This window comes from Pipistrellus kuhlii, unplaced genomic scaffold (genome assembly GCF_014108245.1).
Source record: "Pipistrellus kuhlii isolate mPipKuh1 unplaced genomic scaffold, mPipKuh1.p scaffold_m20_p_87, whole genome shotgun sequence".
NCBI lineage: Eukaryota > Metazoa > Chordata > Mammalia > Chiroptera > Vespertilionidae > Pipistrellus > Pipistrellus kuhlii.
The window spans coordinates 472,414-492,172 of NW_023425592.1; the positions used below are offsets into that span (position 1 = coordinate 472,414).

The window sequence follows — 19,759 nt, forward strand, 5'->3', positions numbered from 1 at the left end:
CTGAAATCAATAAAAATATATTTCAAAAACAAAATTAACTGGGTCAGAACACGGCCTGCTGGAGGTCACCAGCCCTCCCAGGTTTGGGAGGCCAGCCCTAATAGGCGGCGCTGGCCAGAGCTGGAGGCCTCTGGTTGGCTGCAGGTGGGGTGGGCGGGGCCTGCTCTGCGGACGAGTGGGAATGTGGCTGGGGCGGACTGGCGTCCCCGGTCGAGTCCTGCTCCAGGGAGGATCATGAAAGCACCGGCGAGGCTGCCCCTGGTCCTGCCGAGGGCACTGCGGCTCCTGCTGATGCTGGCCGTGCTCGGGGCAGCGGAGGACGTGCCCACCTACCCGTGGCGGGATGTGGACACGCGGGAGTGGCTGATGTGTGGCCAGTGCCCCCCTGGCACCTTCGTGCACCAGCCGTGCAGCCGGGACCACCCCACGACGTGCCGCCGGTGCCCGCCTCACCACTACACGCAGTTCTGGAACTACCTGGAGCGCTGCCTGTACTGCAACGTGGTCTGTGGGGAGCACGAGGAGGAGGCGCGGCCCTGCTCTGTGCTCCACAACCGTGCCTGCCGCTGCCGCCCAGGCTTCTTCGAGTTTGCGGGCTTCTGCCTGGAGCACACGCCCTGCCCGCCGGGCTGTGGAGTGGTTGCCCTCGGTGGGTGCCGGGCACCGTGGGTGGCCGTGCCAGGGCTCTCCATGAGAATGCTCCGGGTCACCCTGACCCTGTCCTCCCACCTCCTCCCCAGGCACCCCCACCCAGGACACACAGTGCCAGCCATGTCCCCCAGGCACCTTCTCCGCCAACAGCTCCAGCTCAGAGCGGTGCCAGCCCCACAGCAACTGCACAGCCCTGGGCCTGGGCCTGAACGTGCCGGGCACCCCCTTCCGTGACGCCATGTGCACCAGCTGCACAGGACCCCCACTCGGCACTCCAGAGCCAGGGAGCACAGGTGACTGGACGGGGGCAGGTGGGGGGATAGAGGGGACCGCAGATGAGGGGAGGATGGCCAGGGGGCGGCAAGCTCAGCCTGTGCCCTCCCCAGCTCTTGGCCAGTCCAGCCCTGGAGCCATGAGGCATTTAGCGGGCATCTGGGAAGTGCCTCCAGCCTCATGGGGTCAAGGGTCCCCAAGACCCACTGAGGAGCCCTGGGTAGTGGCAGTGGCACCATGGAGTGCACTGTGCTGATGGCTTTAGCGTTGGCTAGCAATGCTGTTCCCCACCCATCACTGGGTGCCCAAGTCAGCAGAGCGTCCCCTCACCCCAGGCCCACATCTTGGGGCCGCCCCTCCCACCACCCTCCTGGCCTGAGAGCCAGCAGGTCACTCTCGGGGGTTAATGCCGGGACGCGAGGAGGGCTGTGTGCAGGGAGCCCTCACCCAGGACCTGGCCAACCCCCCCACAGGGACCGAGGAGTGTGAACGTGCCCTCGTGGACTTCGTGGCCTTCCAGAACGTGTCCTTCCGGAGGCTCCTGCAGCTGCAGCAGGCCCTGTCAGGCCCGGGGGCTTGGGCTCCCCGCCGGCCCCCGGAGGATCGCCTGTCCTTGCAGCAGACGCTGCGGAGGCAGCTCACGAAGCTGCGCGAGGCCCGGCCAGGGGCGCTGGCGGCAGGGCTGCTGCAGGCCCTGCGCACGGCCAGGCTGCCGGGGATGGCGCGCACTGTCCGCCAGCGCTTCTCCCTGGCCGGCTGAGCCCGTATTTATTCTACCCAGCAGGCACCAGGCTGTTTTCATAAAACCCTCTGTAAAGCTGACTGTCTAGAACTGCTGTGTGACGGTGGTGGGCTGAGGCAGACCTTGGCAGGATTATGGGAAATGGCCTGTGGGTGGCAGGTGTGGCTTTCCCTCTGTGGGGCACAGGGGAGCTGAGGCTCACTCCATGGCCCAGCCCCACGCTGAGCTCTGGGCATTTGGGGGTGGAGGGTTAAGTCAGGGCCAGTCAAGGAGTGGCAGTGCCCGGGCGGGTCACCAAGTCCAGGGGCTCTGCTGTGAGAGGATTCAGTGGATTGCTGTGCTCACGCCCCTCCTTTTGAGTTCCACCCACTCCTACCAGCAGGGGACTTCCCAGAAGGGACCAGTGTCCCACGGGCTTTCTGGGAAATGGCTTTTCCTGTGGGGCAGACTCACACCCTCAACATGAGGGAACCCAGGGAAAAGGGACTAGATGGCTCCAGGGTGGGGGATGGGACTCCCAGCCCTAGCTGCCCCTACTTCGCAAAAGGCTCAGGATTTCCCATGAGTCACTTCCCCTGCCACTGGGTCCCCAGCCCCACTCCTGACTCATTCCTTTCCCAGCAGCTCCTTCAGGCCCCCCCTGGGAGGAGAGTCTGGTGGGACCTCTCTGGAACATGAAGCCGGCAGGTCCTGGCTGTGGCCCAGCCATTCAAACAGCCTGGATGCCCTTGGGCTGTGGCCACTACTCAGGCTCAGAGTAAGGGTGCATAGGAGCCACGCAGACTCTTTATTTTCTGCACAGGCCCCTGGCCAGGCTGCTGGTCACCAGCTCTCCCAGGGGCCATGTGAAGAGGGGCCCCAAGACCAGCCTTGCTTGGAGGGCCTATGCTGCTGGGCACAGGCCTGGAAGAGGGGATACACCCCTCACACTCAGCGGGGAGCACAGGCCCAACACACCACCAAACACCCCCATGTCCAGGTCACCCAGCCCCCGACACATCCCTGAGCTGGCAACCGTGGCTGCCCCAGGTGGTGGCAGGTGTGCCAGGGGCCTCCCGCTCCGCTTGCCGCTCCCTGACGTCGGGCCGGTGGTGGTGGTGGTGGTGGCGGCAGGGTCCACCAGGGCTAGTCAGATCGCACTTAGCCCAATCCTGAGGCTGCATCAGCGCTCAGGACCTGCTGGCCTTCGGGGATGTGGGTTAGACCCCTTAAGGTGACACCAGCTCCCAGCCCACCTCCATGATCAGAGAAGGCAGGGGCAAGGCCAGCAGGGCCCTAGCCTCCTTCGTGGGCATGCTGCGGTTGGGATTCCTGCAGGCTGGGGCAAACAGCTCCAAAGGGCACCCACAGGGCCAAAAACCGGGCCTCGAGTGGCAGAAGCCTCCGGGCGCCTATACTTTTCAGGACACAAAAGTCTGTCTTAGAGGAAAAACAAAGCAAATGAAAACTCCAAAGGCAAAGCCAGCCCAGCCCCGGGACCGGTGGCTCCAGCTGGCAGGTGTACTCCTCCGCTCAGGCCCCAGCTGTGCGCCCAGGTGCCGTGCTCCTACGTGATGTCCCTCTGCCGAGGCGGCCGGTGCACATTCCGCACCACGCACTTCACCATCCACTCGATGCCCTCGCGCACTCCTTTGCTGTGGAGACAGTAGGTATGAGGTGGGGCCACCGGGACCCTGGGGCAGGGTGAGGGCCCACTCACCCTGTGAGGGCGGAGCAGGCCTGGGTCAGGCAGTCCCGCCGGCCGATCTTGGAGGTGCAGTCACTGAACGCAGTCTTGATATCCGGAATGGAGAGGCAAGTCTGGGGGGAGGGGGGGCGGGTTGTAAGGCACAGCCTGTCCCTCCTAAAGCCCTTTCCTGGCATCAGAAAAATTGTCCGGCCCTCAGGGCAATCCCTAGAGCTGCCAGAAGTCAAAGGGGCATGAGCTCAAAGATGGAGGCTGAGGACAGGGTGGGGGGCCAAGGTGGTCCCTTCAGAGCTTCTCTGCCCAGCAGGGTCCTGCTGGTCACAGGTGGACGGGAGCAAACTAAAATGCTCCTCAGGATGCTGTAAACCCCCACCCTGCGACAGCCTTTCCCTGGGGGTTTGGCTGACTGGTGTCCCCAGAACGGCCTGTGTCCCTCCCCAGATAGCTCCTGGTTTGGGGGGTAGGGCTGGCACTGCTGTCAGCTCCAAGAGCAGCTCTGACACCACCCTGAAAAGACACCACCTTTGTCTCCTCTCCAGAGCTTTCTGTGGATCACATGGGTCTCCCAGAGCCACAGAGAACAGGACAGGGGGTAGCCACACACACACACCGCCCCCCGGAGAGGAAGTGCCCTGAACAGCCAGGAGAGGCCTCGGGAGGGCTCTGTGCACCTGGGCAGACACCGTGCAGGGTGTCCGAGGAAGGTGGGGCAGGCTCACCTCAACATCCTGCTTGTTGGCCAGCACCAGGATGGGGACACCGTCCAGAGCCTCGCTTGTGACCATCTTCTCTGAAATGGGCAAGAGGGGCATCAGCACCCCTTTGTCCCCCTGTCCACCAGCCCACCAAGGAGTCTATACATGCCTACCAACCTCTCCATGGCCAGGACCCTCTGACCTGACATGGCCCAGCCAGACACCCGCATGTGCGGCCTGGGCATGAACAGCCTGGCCCCGGTTGGGCTGTACCCACCGAAAGCTTCCTTGGATTCCGACAGTCTCTCCTCGTCTGTGGAATCGATGACATAGATGACACCGTGGCACTCAGCGTAGTACTGGGGAAGGCAAAGGGGCAGAGAGCGAGCCATGAGCATCCAGCCAACCCCCACCTGCAGCACCCTTATCTGGGGTGCTTTCTGTGGGTGGGGAGGTAGGGCGGCATGGAGGTGCGCCCCCCTAGGCCCCTCAAAGGACTTGCTGACCTTGGACAGGGGTAGCCACCTCCACTGACCACTTCCTAGGGGCTGTATCCCATCTCCTACTTCAGGGCCAGCTCCTGCAAACCACCCACACGGGCCTGATGGTGGCCCGAAGGGAGAAATGGGGCTTGGAGGCTGGAGGAGCCCAGAAGAGCCGGTCCCCAAGCAGACCCGGAAGTGGAGCACACCAGAGGGGCCTCGTGCTGGCACAGACAGCAAGCCAAGAAAGGCCTGAGGACTAGGCCGGTGCCACCTGTGAAGCAGCTCTGTGCCCTGTGCGGATGGCAGGCCACGGACCAAGCCAGCTGGGCTTGGAGCTGCGTGTTCTGGATGATGCCAGAGGGCGGTCAGCCGTAAGCTTGCTGATAGCAAGGGTCACGGGGAGCCCCCTGCCAACCCTTACTGCCGAGCCCGGGGCTGTGAGGCCAGTGGAACATATGCAGAGGCAGGGCCTTCTGAGATGGACTGCCTGGGCCTGGGGCGCCAGGGACACAGCCACACTGGCCAGTCCACATTCTGCACCAGCCAGAAGAGCCTGGCACCGTCCACACTGCGGGGCAGACACAGAACCTTGCACTGGGCTGTGCTGTGGACTAGGTAGGATGACCCAGCGGTCAGCAAGCTGAAGGAGGCTCTGGAACATTCCTGAGGGTGACGCCCACCCCACTGAAGACAAGCCTTTGTCTGTACTTGCTAGAGGTGGCCCTATGTTTGCATGCTATGCTCCCTGCACACCAGCCTTTGTAACGAGTGTGCACACTGCGCGCCCTGCACGCCAGCCTTCGTGCTGAGTGTGCCCACTGCATGCCAGCCTTCGTGCTGAGGGCCGTAGCTGTCCGGCACACTGGCCTGCTGCTGATGGAGCTGCTGGGCCACCTCAGAGGGCCCTGGGCAGAAAGGAGCCTCTCTCTCCGGGCTGGCAGCCGGGGAGAGAAGCGCACCCAGCCATGCGGTGGCAGAGACTGCACTGCCCGCGTGTCCGGGCCCCGGCAGGGTGACGGCTTAGTGATGAGAGTACACATCTGGGTGGAGTGTGAGCAGGCTGCCGCACCTCACCCAGACCTGATGGCTGTATCCCCCATGGCCATGTGGGAGAACCCACCAAACCACTGGCACCAGGGAAGAGCTCAAGCGTGGCTTGTGGGTGGACAAACAGCAGTCCTAGAGGGACAGAGGCCAGAAGTCCCCCCGGGGCTGAGCGCCAGGCGGTCCCCTATCCAGGCATTGGTGAGGGGCATGGGCCCTGCTCAGCACTGCCACTGCCCTGGGCTCTGCCCCCACCCAATGGCGCCGGGCTCAGCAGAGCTGGTCAGGGCAGCGCCCGCTCACCAGTCACAAACCTTGGCTGCCCCCTGGGCATCTTGGCAGAGAGCCCATCCTGGTGAATGTAACTGACCCTACCACGAGAGGTGGAGTAACCTCCACAGTGGGGCCAGGAAGCACCTGAGGAACTCATGGGGTCCATCAAGAAAGAGGGCTCAGCCGAAACCGGTTTGGCTCAGTGGATGGAGCGTCGGCCTGCAGACTGAAAGGTCCCGGGTTCTATTCTGGTCAGGGGCAAGTACCTTGGTTGTGGGCACATCCCCAGTAGAGGGTGTGCAAGAGGCAGCTGGTCAATGTTTCTCTCTCATCGACGTTTCTAACTCTCTATCCCTCTCAATTCCTCTCTCTATAAAATAAGATACATTAAAAAAAGAAAAAAAGAAAAAAAAGAAAGGACTCAAACCCTCATGAGGAGGCCACACAACACACAAGTGGTGGCTTAGGGGGGGACCACACCAACTACAAAGCCAGCCTGTAGTCCCCCCTTTCCTGTCCCTCTCCCAGCTTCCGCTTACAGAGGCCCTGGACTTGGAAGAGCCGTCCCCAAGCAGAGGTGTGAATTCCACGGCACAGGAGGCCTGCACAGAAACGGTCATCACTGAGGCCTGGCTGCCCAGGGGTGGGCAGGATGAGAAACCACTTCCCCCCAATGCTCCCCACTGGCCTCCCCAGGATGGCCTCGCCCTGTCCAGTCCTGCACCTCCCCACTCCCTTACCAGGTGCTGACCTCCAACACCCACCCTGCACCCCAACCTCTGCCCATTAGCTCCAGAGACACCGCACTACAAAGGTCAGGATCTGTGTTCACTCCCCATGGTCTGGGACTCAGACGTGTAGGCTCGAGCTTGGCTCTGCCTCAGGATAGTTTAAATGGCCAAGCCTCTGGCCACAGGCAGAAGCTGGCCTCTTGGCTAGAAGTCCAGGCAGGAGGAAACACTTGGGTGGTTGGGGGGGAGGGGAGAGAGCAAAGGGTGACTGGGTACTGTTGCTGGGATCAGTTCTAAACACATGGGCCACCAGGAGGTGTTGGGAGGACATGCCTGTGCCCCAGCATTAGACTGCACACCGTCCACCGAGGGAGCTGCCCGGGGGAAGGAGGTGGTCTCCTCTCCACGGCCACATCCAGTGCCTGGTGCTGACTCTCACTGGGGAGTGGGGAAGGGCACCACCACCTCAGAAATGCCCAAACCCTGTCAGAAGAGACAGCGGCTCTGCGGCCTTTGAGGGCCTCTGCCTGATGGGAAGGGCCACGCTGGAGGACGGTCCTCAGCCAGAACGGAGGCCAGGCCTGCGGCTGCTGCGCACACCGGCGCTGTGCCTTCACACCTGGCTCTGGGCCGCCTTGTCTCGCCCTGTGCTCACAGGCAACATTTCTCCGCCAAAAGGAAGCAAGTGGATCCTCACCCTCAGGGGACTGTTTCAGGAACCAGGGTAGAATGGGGGGGGGGGTGAGGGGGGAGAGAAGAGTTGTCAGAACAAAGAGGGTGACAGAGCTGCTGACAGGAAGAAAAGGTGAGTCTGAGGCCCTCTGTGAGAAGCGGGGGCTGAATGAGGGTGCCACCTGGAGGGAAATGGCAAGAGCCGGTGGCCTGTGCATCCGTCTCACCTTGTCCCACAGAGACTGCAGCTCCTCCTGCCCCCCTAAGTCCCAGAACATGAGTCGAGCCTTCCCCACGTCCACAGTGCCAACTGGGGAGAGAAGAATCCCGGTGAGGCTGCGGCCCCGGCCATGACAGTCTCCCCGCTCCCCTGGAAGAGCACCCTGCTCCCGTGCTCCCGAGATGGCCCTCCAGGAGCGGGCGGCCGCACACACAGGGTTCAGGCCCATGGATGTCCCAGAATCCTCTGGGCTAGGTCCCACACCCACAGCCCTGGGCGACCCCCTTACTGTTCAGTCCCACGGTGGTGGTGATTTTGGAGAGACTCATCCCCTTGTAGTTCTTGCTAAACCGGGTTTTGGATTGCTCCAGGAAGGTCTGAGAGGGAGGAAGAGACAGGCACTAGAGTCGTTTTCAAGGCTGTTCTCCTTATGTCCCTCCTCCACCTCATTCCGAAAATAGACGTTTTGCTGTTAGAGCAGCTGGTGGTGACTGTCCTGTGGCCTTGGGCGGGGAATGAACTTGGCGTCCCAGGGCCTTGGGTGGGGATTGGATTCGGAGCAGGTAGTGAAAGGGCCAGACCAGCGGGGCCTGGGACGGGGAAGCATACCGTCTTCCCGGCATTGTCCAGGCCCAGGATCAGGATGCAGTACTCGTCCTTCTGGAACACGTACTTGTACAGCCCCGACAGCAGCGTGTACATCCTGCCAGGGTGCCATGCGCTGAGTCCAGGACCCCGGGACCGCCCAGCCTCCCCACCCCCGCGCAGGCCTGACCCGGCCCACCGTCCAGGGACCCCGCCCCGCAATGCCTCCTACACCGCCTCCAGCTCCCAGCGGAGCGCGGCGCCGCTGGCGCCGCCAGGGATCCGCTTCCCCCGCCAGACGGGGGTCCCCACGCCTTCGCTCAACTCGGTCCCGCCCATCGGGCGGCGCAGGGCTCGCGGCAGGACCCCTGAGGCGACATACGTGGAAGCCCCGCTCCGGAGGCGGGTGTGGTGCTGCGGCGGGAGGCCCCGGAGCCCCGCCCCCAACGCCGGCGTTAGGCCCGGCGCCCAGCTCCGGCCTACCTGCGCCAGCTGGGCCGGAACCGCCGCGCGCCGGACCCGGTGACCCCACGCCGACCCGCGCTGCTCCGCGCAGTGCCCGATGGGAAGCGGCCGGGGAGGGTGTGAGCTGTCCCGGCGTCCCCGTGATAGGCACTTCCGGCTGCAGCGGCGCTCGGGAAGAAGTGCTAGCCGGCTGCGGTGCCGGAAGCCGGAAGCCGCGTGCCGTGCCGCTCTAGCCGGTGAGGTTGGCCGCCTTTCTATGGCGCGGCCGGGTGACTGCACAGAGGAAGCTCCCCCGCCCGGGGCGAGGGGCGCGGTCTGGGCACCCCGTCACTGGTGGCAAGTCTGGCGGAGGCCGGTGGGCCGGGAGGCTGGGGCTAAGGGCAGCGTCCTGAGCGGACTCGGGAGTTAGGAGGCGGGGGACGCGGGGCCGAGAAGGGAGCCGAGGCCAGGCGGCCGGGAAGGGAGCCGAGGCCACTCGGAGTGGATCATCTCTTCGAGCCTGTTTCTCGTCCTTCAAACGGAGGAGAAGCGCACACGGTTCCGCGGGCCGTCTTGAAAGATCGGCGAAGTCCCGAGTGCAGCTGCCGGCCCCGGGCTTGGTGTCAGCCTCAGGGCGGCGGCTTGGCAGTTCAGGCGGCAGATCCCGGGCTCACCTGGTTTCCCTTCCTTGCAGCTCTGCTCCCACTACCCCTGTGAGGACCCAAGACCTGCCCTGCCGACCCGGGAAGCCAGGTTTTCCCCCGCATGATGGACGAGGAGAGCCTACAGAGCGCGCTCCGGACCTACGGCGCACAGCTGCAGCAGGTGGAGCTGGCCCTGGGTGCTGGCCTGGATCCCGCCGAGCTGGCCGACCTGCGCCAGCTCCAGGGAGACCTGAAGGAGCTGATCCAGCTCACCGAGGCCAGCCTGGTGTCCGTGCGGAAGAGCAAGCTGCTGGCCACCCTGGACGGAGAGCGCCCAGACCAGGACTCCGCCGAGTACCTGGCTTTCCAGAAGGCTGATGCTGAAGCAGTGGAGGCGCCAGTAGCCTCCAGCGCAGAACTGGACCCTGTTCCTGAGAAAAAGGCTGGGCCAGCATCCAGCGAGCCTGGACTGGAGGAGGATGAAGGGGAGGACTTGGAGGATGAGGGAGAGCTGAGTGGGACGAAGGTGAACGCCCCCTACTACAGTTCCTGGGGCACCCTGGAGTATCACAACGCCATGATCGTGGGCACGGAAGAGGCAGATGATGGCTCCGCAGTTGTGCGGGTGCTCTACCTCTACCCCACCCACAAGTCCCTGAAGCCCTGTCCCTTCTTCCTGGAGGGCAAGTGCCGCTTCCTGGACAACTGCAGGTAAAGCGCTGCTCCTGGCCCTGGGGCTGAGGCAGGGTGGGCCGAGGCTTCCCTCTGTGTTGGCATCTCGCCCCTGTGTGTCCAGCAGAGCGCCGGCAGGAGGGAGCTCGCCGCTGGTGCATTCCAGCCGTTGTCCTTGAGTAGGTGTTTCCTTGGATTTTCTCTGGTAAATCAAGAGTGGAGGAGGCTTATGTTGAAAAGAAGGGACTTCCCCCATCACCGTTTTATCCTTCAGAGTTAAACTCCTAAAATGTATGCCCATTGTGGACACTTGCCACCATGCACAGAATCAGAGGGTGGTATGTGACCTCCCAGGTGGTCATCTTACTTCATTTGTCATCCTCCTGCCGTTTGGTTTCATCCACTCTCCCTGCCCTGCTTCTCTCCCCTCGACCACTTTAAAGAAAATTGCAGGGGCTCCTGGGTGCTTTACCTATAAATACTTCAGATGCACCTTCACCTGACTGTTAAGGATGTTATAAAAAGGGTCTCCAGCTCATCATCAGACCTGCCAGACTTAACCGTAGTACCTCTTCTATGTTCAAGTACCCACAGTTGTTTTGTCTTTCTCTTAGGGCATAACTTCAATTTTGCTCCTTTTACTTAATCTCTGAAAGAGATTTACTGAAATCCCTAGTAGGTAATTTACATTTTTAGTCAGTAGTCCAGAGTAACTCTCTAGTTCTTTGGTCTTCTGTTTCTTTTTCCTTCTTTCATTTTGTTGTTAATCTTCACCCGAAGATACTTAATTTCCAGAGAAAGTGGCAGGGGCATGGGTAAAGCGGGGAGAGAAATATCAGTGTGAGAGAGACACAGCCACTGGGTGCTTCCTTGGTCTGAAGCAGGTCTGATATGGAACCTGCAACCCATTCTTTACCGAGAATCAATGAGCAACGCTGGCCAGGGTGGTCTTTCTATTTGTTGTTGTTGTTAATCCTCACCTGAGGATATTTTCCATTGATTTTTAGAGAGTGAAGGGAGGAGGAGAGACAGAGAGAAACATGATGTGAAAGAGACACATTGATTGGTTACCTCCCACCCATGCCCCGACCAGGACCAGGGTTTGAGCCTGCAACCTAGGTAAGTGCCCTTGACTGGGATCAAACCCGGGACCATACAGTCCACAGGCCGACTCTCTATCCACTGAGCCAAACTGGCTAGGGCGATCTTCCACTTTCTTTTTAAATATATTTATTTATTTCAAAGAGGAAGGGAGAGGGAGAGAGAAACGTCAATGATGAAAATCATTGGTTGGCTGCCTCCTGCACACCCTCTACTGTCCACAGGCCGACGTTCTATCCACTGAGTCAAACCAGCCAGGGCATTCCTATTTCTTAATAGGCTTTTGCTAGGTTTTAAGTCTTATTTGGCAAATATCTCCTCCCTCTCTCCCGCCTGCCTGCCTGCCTGCCTGCCTGCCTGCCTTCCTTCCTTCCCTGTCCATTGTGTTAAAGTGCAGCGTATGTGCAGAAAAGTGGGTAGATCAGAGTGTGTCGCCAGCACGGATGAAGGAGCAGAGGACTAAGCCTTTCGGCCTTTGTGCCCTGAGTCTCGGTACTCCCCTGCGTGATGTCCCACGTAAGGGTAGGAGGTTGCTTCCTCTGCACCGGGCATGTTCCCAGTCTCTTTCACACGTGTTAACTCACCTGTGCAGCATTCCTGGGTGGTGGGCCCTGTGACCACTGAGGCTGCCCAGAGCTACTCTGCTTTCCAGCACGGCTTTAGGCCCAGCCGACTCCCTGTACACACCTAACTGCTTCCACCCAGGACTGAGACTTCTTATATTTGCTTTGGGTCTTTATAAACAATAAAATAGATAACATGGGAGCATTCTTTGACCCCCTCCCAGACGCTGTTCTTAGCACCTTGGTGTGCACTCTCTGTACAAAACAAATGTGTGCAGCCTGGTTTCCCCCTCACTGCCAGGCCCACTGTGTCCGAGAGGCTGTGCATCCTTTCTCCCTGCCTTCCTGGCCTCCCAGTTCCCCTGTCAAAGGACTTTATTTTATTTTATTTTAAATACGGAACCACTGAATTTGTGTGTCATCCTTGCACAGGGCCATGCTAATCTTTGTATCGTTCCAGTTTTAGTCTGTGTGCTGAAGGACCGAGCCTTTGGGCCAGCTTTGGAGCTCTGGTCCGTCCAGCACCCCTCTGTGCCCGCAGGCCGGCAGTCTGTCGTGCTTTTCTTGCATCAGGAGGCCCGGTGGCTGGCTTTCTTTTGTCACATTAACAACTAGGGGTGCTCAGTGAGTGCCGTGGCGCAGTTGGGAGCGGTATAGGGACCGCCGCCTCCTGTTGGCTCATTTCACTCATTAGCTGATGGTTACACCGAGATGCCCTCCCTCGTCTCCGTTTGCTGCTCATGGCTCTGTCACAGAAAAGGCGGGGAAATGCTGGGGTTTCTGTTTTCTCTCAACCTATCTTGACACAGAATGACTCTTATAGAGGCAAAGAATTGAGTAATCTTTTAATCTATCCTTCTAATTTATTTTATTTAGCGTTTGATCCATTGACATTTAAAGTAATTGCCAAGTCAAGGCCTGGTGGCTCAGTTGGTTGGAGCATCCTCCTATCACTGAAAGGTTGCAGGTTCAGTTCCCAGTTGGGCGCATATGGGAGACAACTGATGTCTCTCTCAAATATGTGTTACTTTCTTTCTCTCTCTCTCCTGCTCTCTAAAAAAACAAAAACAAAACACATATCCAACAATAAAGACAATAAAGAATTATTAAAAACAAAACAAACAAGAAAACATCTCCTTAGGTGAGAATTTTTTTTATGTTAAAAATAAAAATAAAGCCCAGTCAGAGAGGCTCAGTGGTTCATTGATAATGAACCAGGAGGTCATGGTTCAGTTCCCAAATCAAGGCACATGCCCGGGTTGTGGGCTCCATTCCTCTTGCTCATCATTGTTGTTGCTCTCTCTCTCTCCCTCTCTTTCCCTCTCTCTGAAACCAGTAAAACATAAAAAGTATTTTTTTAATAAAGTAGCCAGCTGGTGTGGCTCAGTGGTTCAGCATCGTCCATGCACCAGGAAGTCACTAGCTGGTTTCCCAGTCAGGGCACATGCCCAGGTTTTGGGCTCAATCCCCAGTAGGGGGCATGTAGGAGGCAGCTTATTGATGTTACTTTCTCATCAGTGTTTCTATCCCTCTTCTTTCTTTGATCTAAAATCAATAAAAACATTTAATTAAAAAAGAGTATGCAAAATAAATAATTATGATAAGCAAGGGCTTGCCTCTGTGGGTTTTTTCCTGTGTGTCTCATATCTTTTTGTTTCTCAATTCCTCCATTACAGCCTTCTTTAGTATTTGTTTTTTCCCACTGTGTCTTTTTGTTGTTGCTGTCCCCCTTATATTGTTACTGTTACAAATTACACCTTTATACCCTTTATGCATTGTGTGCCCAGAAATGTAGATTTGTGATTACTGCTTAATACCTTTGTCTTTGAAATCGTATGGGAAAAATAGTTGCAAACAAAAAATTTTAATACTACTTTCTGTTTGCCTCTGTTACCTCTCCCAGTGCTCACCTGGCCTGAGTTACTGGCCAGTGTCTGCCCTTTTATTCCAGTCTGATGGATGCCCTTTAGCATTTCTTTTGTTAATTGATTTCAGAGAGGAAGAGAGAGGGAGAGAGAGTTAGAAACATCAATGAAGAGAGAGTATCATTGATCAGCTGCCTCCTGCAGGCCCCCTATTTGGGGACTGAGCCCACAACCTGGGCATGTGCCCTGGCCGGGAATTGAACCATGAACTCCTGGTTCATAGGTCAACATTCAGTCACTGAGCCATGCCAGCCAAACTAGTGTTTCTTATAGGCAAGTCTATCAGTGACAAACTCCCTCGGCTCTTGTTTATATAGGAATGTCTTTATTTCTCCTTCATTTCTGAAGGATAGTTTTGCCAGAAATATGAATCTTGTCTGACAGCATTTTTCCTTCAAGACTTTAAATATGTCATCCCACTGCCTGTGGCTTCCATAGTTTCTGATGAGAAATCAGCTTTCGGGATTCTCACCCCTGAAGAGCCATGTCTCTTACTACCCTCAGATGCTGTCTTTGCCTTTGGGTCTTGCAGTTTGACCACAATGTGTCTTGCTGTGGGTCTCTTTGACTTTAAGCTGCTTGGATGCATAGATTCATGTCTCTCATCAAAGTTGGGAACCTTTCAGCCATTTTTACTCAGTTTTGCAAGCAAGATGAGAGAATCATCGATCAGCTGCCTCTTGCACACCCCCTACTGAGGATGTGCCTGCAACCAATGTATTGTACATGCCCTTGATGGGAATCGACCCTGTGACTTTTCAGTCCGCAGGCCGACGCTCTATCCACTGAGCCAAACCGGTTTCGGCTGTAATTATTTTCTTGATAGCCAGACACAAAGTACTGGCTAAAAAGAACTGTTATAACAGGCCATTAGTGATGTGGTGAGTGATGAAGGGAAGCTTTCTAATGCCTATGATTCATACTGTCCTCTCGTAAAGCCAGGCCGCTGGTGACCTGCTTCATAGGCTGACACTCAAGCACTGAGCCATGCCGCCGGACTCACTGTACTTTTTGTTAGGACGGAGGGATCCTCACTTCTATGCTAGCCTGGTGACAGTGTGTCCCATTGAGTGATTTCTCATTTCAGCACTGACTTTCCAGCCCTGGAATTTCTACTTGATTCCTTGTATAATTTACTCTTCTCTTCTCTTCTAAGATTCCCTACTTAGTGAGTCGTTATCATTATGCTGTCATTTAATTCCTTGAACATATACTCTCTACTTTGAAGTCATTTGTTAGATTCACCATCTTGGTGCTCGCTTCGGCAGCACATATACTAAAATTAGATTCACCATCTTGGCCCACTCAATCAGACCCCATCAACGCTTTTTCCCCCATAATATGTTGGTTTGCATGTCTCATAAATTTTTATTGAAAACTGGACATTTCAGATATATTTTAGCAACTCTGGCTTCTGAATTGTTTTTCCTGATGTTTTATCTTAGTACATTTTCTGGACCTAAATTACAGTCTGCCACCTGCCATAGTGTGCAGTCTCTGATGGCTCTGGTCAGATTTTATTTATTTTATTTTATTTTTATTTTTTTAAAATATATTTTATTGATTTTGTACAGAGAGGAAGGGAGAGAGATAGAGAGTTAGAAACATCGATGAGAGAGAGTCATCGATCAGCTGCCTCTTGCACACCCCCCACTAGGGATATGCCCGCAACCAAGGCACATGCCCCTGACCGGAATCGAACCGGGACCCTTCAGTCCCCAAGCCGACGCTCTATCCATTGAGCCAAACCGGCCTCGGCAGATTTTAAATTTCCTTTTCAATCTGGCTTCCTAGGCAGCACCCTGCAGCCGGGTGGTCCGTCAGAGCTTAGTGGGAAGCTGAGCTCAGACACTTTCTCCCCAGTCCGCCTATGTGAGCTGGGGAGTGTCATTGCCAGCTGCCCCCCCCCCCCCCCCCCCCCCCGCTGTTCTTGTCCTGGCACGTCTTGGAGCTCTTGATTCCTGCGCATCGTTCCATGGAGAGGATGTGCAGAGTGTGGCCCTCTGCGGCCCTTTCTGACCTGTCCGTTCTCTGGTGGCTTTGATTGGTTCCACCACTTTTAACCACAGGCCTGGTTTTTACCGTCTTCCCCACTTCCACCATCCGAGTCTGCTGCTTTGCAGGGGACGCTGCAGACACCCATTCCCGCCATCACTCTGAGGCGGTACATTTGGACCCTTTTGCAGTTTTAGCCTTGTTCTCTGTGGCAAAGATTCAGTCAGTCACCTCTGTCCGTGGCCACAGCTGAACTCGGAGAATGTCATCCTAAGAGCTTGTTCTCGGGTTCGTGTTTGAGACACTGACGTGTTTCTGTGAATATTGTGAGGTGGGTGATTGAGTTGGTTTTTAAATTTTTAAAATATATTTTGGAGGGTTTTTTTTTATTTTAGAGAGGAAAGGAGAGGGAGCGATAGAAACATCAATGATGAGAGAGAATCTTCGATCAGTGGCCTCCTGCATGCCCCACACTGACAATGGATCCCGCAACCTGGGCATGGGCCCTGTGGAATCAAACTGTGACCTCCTGGTTCATAGGTCGATGCTCAGCCACTGAGCCACACTGGCCGGGCAAGTTTTTCTTTTAATATGAAAAAACAGTTTTAAGTTGTTTCCTTATGAAATGCACAGTCCCTCTTTTCCTGTCTCGTTTCTAACACTTCCTGTTACCTGTGAAACTTTCCATTCACCCGTTCTCTTAGGCTTCAATCCATTTGGTGGATTTGCCACTAACTCCTTCCCATGGTTGGGAATTTAGGCTATTTCTGAGTCTTTAGTATTTGGTTAACATCCCTATGGCTAAATCTTTGCATACTTACATTATTTTTTTATAACGATTTTATGAAGTGCTTGCTAGGTTTAAGGAATATACCAGATTCGAAGGTTTCTAATATTGCTGAGGAGTCCTCTGGACAGGTTTGGCTGGTGGTGTCTGTAGACGTATGCCTGTACCTGTGTGTGTGAATGAGGACGAAAGTTAGCGTGTGAGCCGGTGTGTGTGTGTGCCTCGAAGGGGTATGTGGTGGCACTCACCTGGTGTAGTCCCCCCTTTTGAACTGCGGTTTTGCTTCTCCGTTGATGAAGGCTTTTAACCACAGGCTCTGCTGCTGTCCATTTGGGGCCCAGACTCGCAGCTGCTGGTGCCTGAGGACAGCCAGGTGTGAAAAGGAGCTGCCCTGAGGCCATCTGTTTCCTCCAGACAAATGCCTCCTTCGGTGCCCTCTCCCTCTGTCACCACCAGTTCCTGCCTCAGAGACAGCCATGCCCATCATGGCTCCATGTCGTGGGCAGATGCCAGTCCTGGCTGTTCGTGTGGGGTTAAAGCAGTTCCTCTGGAAGTGATGGTACATGGGGTAGATATGTGGTTGGTTTTCTCTTGTCTTTATTTGGCAAAGTGAAGGTTGCAATCCTCACATTTCCTTCTCTCTCTCTCTCTCTCTCTCTCTCTCTCTCTCTCTCTCTCTCTCTCGGTTTTAGTTTTAATTTCGTTGGTGCACTGATCTCTGAAAGTCAAAGCACCACTGTTACAAGTGGGTTGTGCTAGTTGGTTTGGGAAGGGCTCAGCCACATGAGCACACAAAGCCTGCGCTGATTATCAGTTGCCGTCTGGGGCTTTGTGTCTGCTGGAGGCAGAGGGGCACTCTGCCAGCCGCACTGTCACCCTGGCCCAGACAGCTGAGATCATCCTCATCCTCCGAGGGCCACGTCCATCCCGAGAGCTAGAGTGAGGCAGCACGAGTGTGTGCATGTGTGTGTATGGGTGTACAAATGGTATGTATGTATGTATGTATGTATGTATGTATGTATATGTGGACACGTGTTTGTTTGTTTCCCTGTTCTGTTTCTCCCTCCCTGAGGGCCATGCCCAGGCGGTGAGACTTGGTTCTCTGGGGTTCACACGCCCCTATGGGCTGTCTGACTGTGGCCCTCTCTGCAGGTTCTCCCATGGGCAGGTGGTCTCTGTGGATGAGCTGCGCCCCTTCCAGGACCCGGACCTGAGCTCCCTGCAGGCTGGTTCTGCATGCCTGGCCAAGCAGCCAGATGGTCTCTGGCACCCAGCACGGATCACTGGTGAGGCTGCCCATGGTGGGCCCCTCTCAGGCCCTCCTGGAAGCCCCTCCATGTTAGTCCCCTGTGGCCACTCCTTTGGCTGGTGTTGGGTCCCCACTCTGTGACGAGGAGTGAGATCGCCCCTGGCCTTGGCCCGTCTTGCTCCCAATTCCAGTGAGTCTCCACCCCTGTGAAGCTGGGACCTGTTGTCTTTGACCTTGCTTCCAGATATGGACAGTGGCTACTACACAGTCAAGTTTGACTCGCTGCTGTTGAAGGAAGCCGTTTTGGAGGGGGACAGCATCCTTCCCCCACTGCGCCCAGAGCCTGCAGAGTCTTCTGACTCAGACAGTGGTGACCCGGACGACTCCAGCTATGCCAGAGGTACAGGGCAAGGGGCACCTTGGGCAGCGGTCTCCCGGGAGGCTCCTGGCTGGTGGGGACCATCGAAGCAGAAAGAGAGCGTGACAGCGGGTGAGGTGGGCTCTTCCTATGGATGGCGCACAGCAGGGGCACTAGTTGGGCCTGGAGAGACAGGGAGGCCCCAGGAGGTGGGGGAATGAGAGCATGTGTGAGGGGTCTGGGCAGGTCTGCAAACATGCAGACACAAAGACCGTCCCTTGCCATCAAGGAGTGTGAGTGCAAATGTGACCCCCATGGTGCAGCCTGAGGGTGGGCCCCTGCTGGGAGCAGCAGCTCCTGGGGCTTCTGTCGGGGCCTGGGGTCTGGTCGGTGGGTGGGGGCGGACAGCCACGGGCTCGGGAGCTTCAGGAGCCTGTGTCCGGCCCCGAGGGACCAGTGAGGAAGAGACTGGCGTTGTCCCTGTGGGGCTGTCCCATGCGCTGTGGTTTCTGAAGCCCCGTGTCCTTGGATGGAGAGAGCACTAAGCTCTTGGGCTAGCGCTGGCCAGAGCCCAGGTGTTCCCTGTGGCGCTGGGCCATCCCTGCCTGTTTCCTGCAGTGGTGGGACCCAGCACCACCGACCACGGCGCCTGCAGCTCTGCCTTCGCGGGCTGGGAGGTGCACACGCGGGGCATCGGCTCCAGGCTGCTCGCCAAGATGGGCTATGAGTTTGGCAAGGGTGAGTGAGCGGCGCTGCGCTGGGGAAGGGGCTGGGGTGCCGCTCCACGGCGGGGGGGATGGGGGCGCGTCCAGCAGCATGTCGGCCCCTGTGCCCCCAGGTCTGGGCCGACACTCGGACGGCCGGGTGGAGCCCATCCACGCTGTGGTGCTGCCTCGAGGGAAGTCGCTGGACCAGTGTGCAGAGATCCTACAGAAGAGGACCAAGGGCAGCAAGGCTGGCCCTCGTAGGGCCCCAAAATGCCAGGGCAGAGGAGGCAGGCCTGGGGGCCGCCCGCCCCCCCGGAGCGTGTTTGACTTTCTGAATGAGAAGCTGCAGGGCCAGGCTCCTGGGGCCCTGGAGGCAGGGGCTGCCACCCCTGGGAGGAGGAGTGGCAAGGAGCTGTACCATGCCAGCAGGGGCACCAAGCGGGCCCTGAGCCTGCGGCTCTTCCAGACCGAGGAGAAGATTGAGCAGGCCCAGCGAGACATCCGGGGCATCCAGGAGGCCCTCGCCCGCAACACTGGCCGGTATGTGTGGGGCTGAACTTGGGGCGGAGGACGGGCCCCGGGGTGGCCATGCCTCTAGTCCTGCTCTGGGCGCCCAGCCTAGCTCAGGTGCAGGCTTTCGTCCTGACCTGAAGGTGGTGGCTGGGTCTGAGGAGGGTCTGCGTGGTGGGAGGATGCCCGGCGGTGGCCAGGGCATCCTGGGGTCTTATAGCAGTGGCCGGGAGCCATGCTGAGGCAGCCTCTCTCTAGGCACAACGCGACGGTGGCCCAGCTGCAGGAGAAGCTGGCAGGAGCCCAGCGGCAGCTGGGGCAGCTCCGGGCCCAGGAAGCGGGCCTGCAGCGGGAGCAGAGGAAGGCGGACACTCACAAGAAGATGACGGAGTTCTAGAGCCCAGCATGTGCCAGGGACAGGGCTCGGCTCCAGCTCCCGCTGCCTCAAGAAGACCTGCCATCGTCCAGTGACTGGATGCCGACAGAAGAGGGCCACTCCCAGACCAGACCCCACAGTCAGCCTTATTGCCAGGCTGGGGCGTGTGGACATTGGAGATGGGGTACAGGGGTCACGTCTTGGTGCTCACATGCCCACAGAGCCCCCTGCCAGTCAGTGTCTGCTTATCAAGGACATTAAAGTGACTTTGTCGCTGTCGTTTAGTGGTGGCGCGGCTGGCTGTGGTGTGTGGGGAGAGGTTTCTGTGCGTGGGGCAGGGGGCTGGGCTGGAGAAGTCCCCAAGAGCCCC

At 57.6% G+C, this 19,759-nt stretch overlaps 3 protein-coding genes and 1 pseudogene across 9 annotated transcripts; 2 read left to right on the plus strand and 2 right to left on the minus strand.

The window, feature by feature from the left end:
* The first annotated feature begins 33 nt into the window (after positions 1 to 33).
* On the plus strand, positions 34 to 3,092 carry TNFRSF6B (TNF receptor superfamily member 6b). Of its 2 annotated transcripts, none has more exons than XM_036425920.2 (3): positions 34 to 649; positions 741 to 944; positions 1,398 to 3,092. In XM_036425920.2, exons 1-3 carry the CDS (start codon positions 235 to 237, stop codon positions 1,682 to 1,684), a joined length of 906 nt encoding a protein of 301 aa, XP_036281813.1. In that variant the 5' UTR covers positions 34 to 234; the 3' UTR covers positions 1,685 to 3,092. The 2 variants fall into 2 exon arrangements, with proteins under 2 accessions (XP_036281813.1, XP_036281812.1); XM_036425919.2 differs by having other exon boundaries at positions 36 to 649; positions 741 to 962.
* ARFRP1 (ADP ribosylation factor related protein 1) lies at positions 2,433 to 8,288 on the minus strand. 2 transcript variants are annotated; one of them, XM_036425923.2, is made up of 7 exons: positions 8,083 to 8,281; positions 7,763 to 7,850; positions 7,481 to 7,563; positions 4,326 to 4,407; positions 4,073 to 4,143; positions 3,366 to 3,466; positions 3,087 to 3,300 (listed from the first exon to the last, which is right to left on the minus strand). In XM_036425923.2, the coding sequence occupies exons 1-7, from the start codon at positions 8,173 to 8,175 to the stop codon at positions 3,213 to 3,215; spliced, it is 606 nt and encodes a 201-aa protein (XP_036281816.1). In that variant the 5' UTR covers positions 8,176 to 8,281; the 3' UTR covers positions 3,087 to 3,212. The 2 variants fall into 2 exon arrangements, with proteins under 2 accessions (XP_036281815.1, XP_036281816.1); XM_036425922.2 differs by lacking the exon at positions 3,366 to 3,466 and having other exon boundaries at positions 2,433 to 3,300; positions 8,083 to 8,288.
* A 219-nt stretch (positions 8,289 to 8,507) lies between these two features.
* ZGPAT (zinc finger CCCH-type and G-patch domain containing) lies at positions 8,508 to 19,673 on the plus strand. 5 transcript variants are annotated; one of them, XM_036425913.2, is made up of 7 exons: positions 8,508 to 8,640; positions 9,197 to 9,857; positions 17,342 to 17,475; positions 17,683 to 17,838; positions 18,415 to 18,534; positions 18,635 to 19,043; positions 19,272 to 19,673. In XM_036425913.2, the coding sequence occupies exons 2-7, from the start codon at positions 9,268 to 9,270 to the stop codon at positions 19,408 to 19,410; spliced, it is 1,548 nt and encodes a 515-aa protein (XP_036281806.1). In that variant the 5' UTR covers positions 8,508 to 8,640; positions 9,197 to 9,267; the 3' UTR covers positions 19,411 to 19,673. The 5 variants fall into 5 exon arrangements, with proteins under 5 accessions (XP_036281806.1, XP_036281803.1, XP_036281804.1 ...); XM_036425910.1 differs by having other exon boundaries at positions 8,619 to 8,759; XM_036425911.2 differs by lacking the exon at positions 8,508 to 8,640 and adding an exon at positions 8,724 to 8,856.
* Positions 11,873 to 11,965, minus strand: LOC118712338 (annotated as a pseudogene).
* Positions 19,674 to 19,759: the final 86 nt, after the last annotated feature.

Excerpts from the sequence above, each read along its gene's own strand:
- ZGPAT (XM_036425913.2), top strand. The coding sequence starts at position 9,268 with ATGATGGACGAGGAGAGCCTACAGAGCGCGCTCCGGACCTACGGCGCA. Across the intron at positions 17,839-18,414 it reads CGACTCCAGCTATGCCAGAG|TGGTGGGACCCAGCACCACC; the intron begins GTACAGGGCAAG and ends TGTTTCCTGCAG. Across the intron at positions 18,535-18,634 it reads GGGCTATGAGTTTGGCAAGG|GTCTGGGCCGACACTCGGAC; the intron begins GTGAGTGAGCGG and ends CTGTGCCCCCAG.
- ARFRP1 (XM_036425922.2), bottom strand. The coding sequence starts at position 8,175 with ATGTACACGCTGCTGTCGGGGCTGTACAAGTACGTGTTCCAGAAGGAC. Across the intron at positions 7,564-7,762 it reads CACCACCGTGGGACTGAACA|TTGGCACTGTGGACGTGGGG; the intron begins GTAAGGGGGTCG and ends TTCTCTCCCCAG. Across the intron at positions 4,408-7,480 it reads TGCAGTCTCTGTGGGACAAG|TACTACGCTGAGTGCCACGG; the intron begins GTGAGACGGATG and ends TGCCTTCCCCAG.
- TNFRSF6B (XM_036425919.2), top strand. The coding sequence starts at position 235 with ATGAAAGCACCGGCGAGGCTGCCCCTGGTCCTGCCGAGGGCACTGCGG. Across the intron at positions 650-740 it reads CTGTGGAGTGGTTGCCCTCG|GCACCCCCACCCAGGACACA; the intron begins GTGGGTGCCGGG and ends CCTCCTCCCCAG. Across the intron at positions 963-1,397 it reads AGGTGACTGGACGGGGGCAG|GGACCGAGGAGTGTGAACGT; the intron begins GTGGGGGGATAG and ends ACCCCCCCACAG.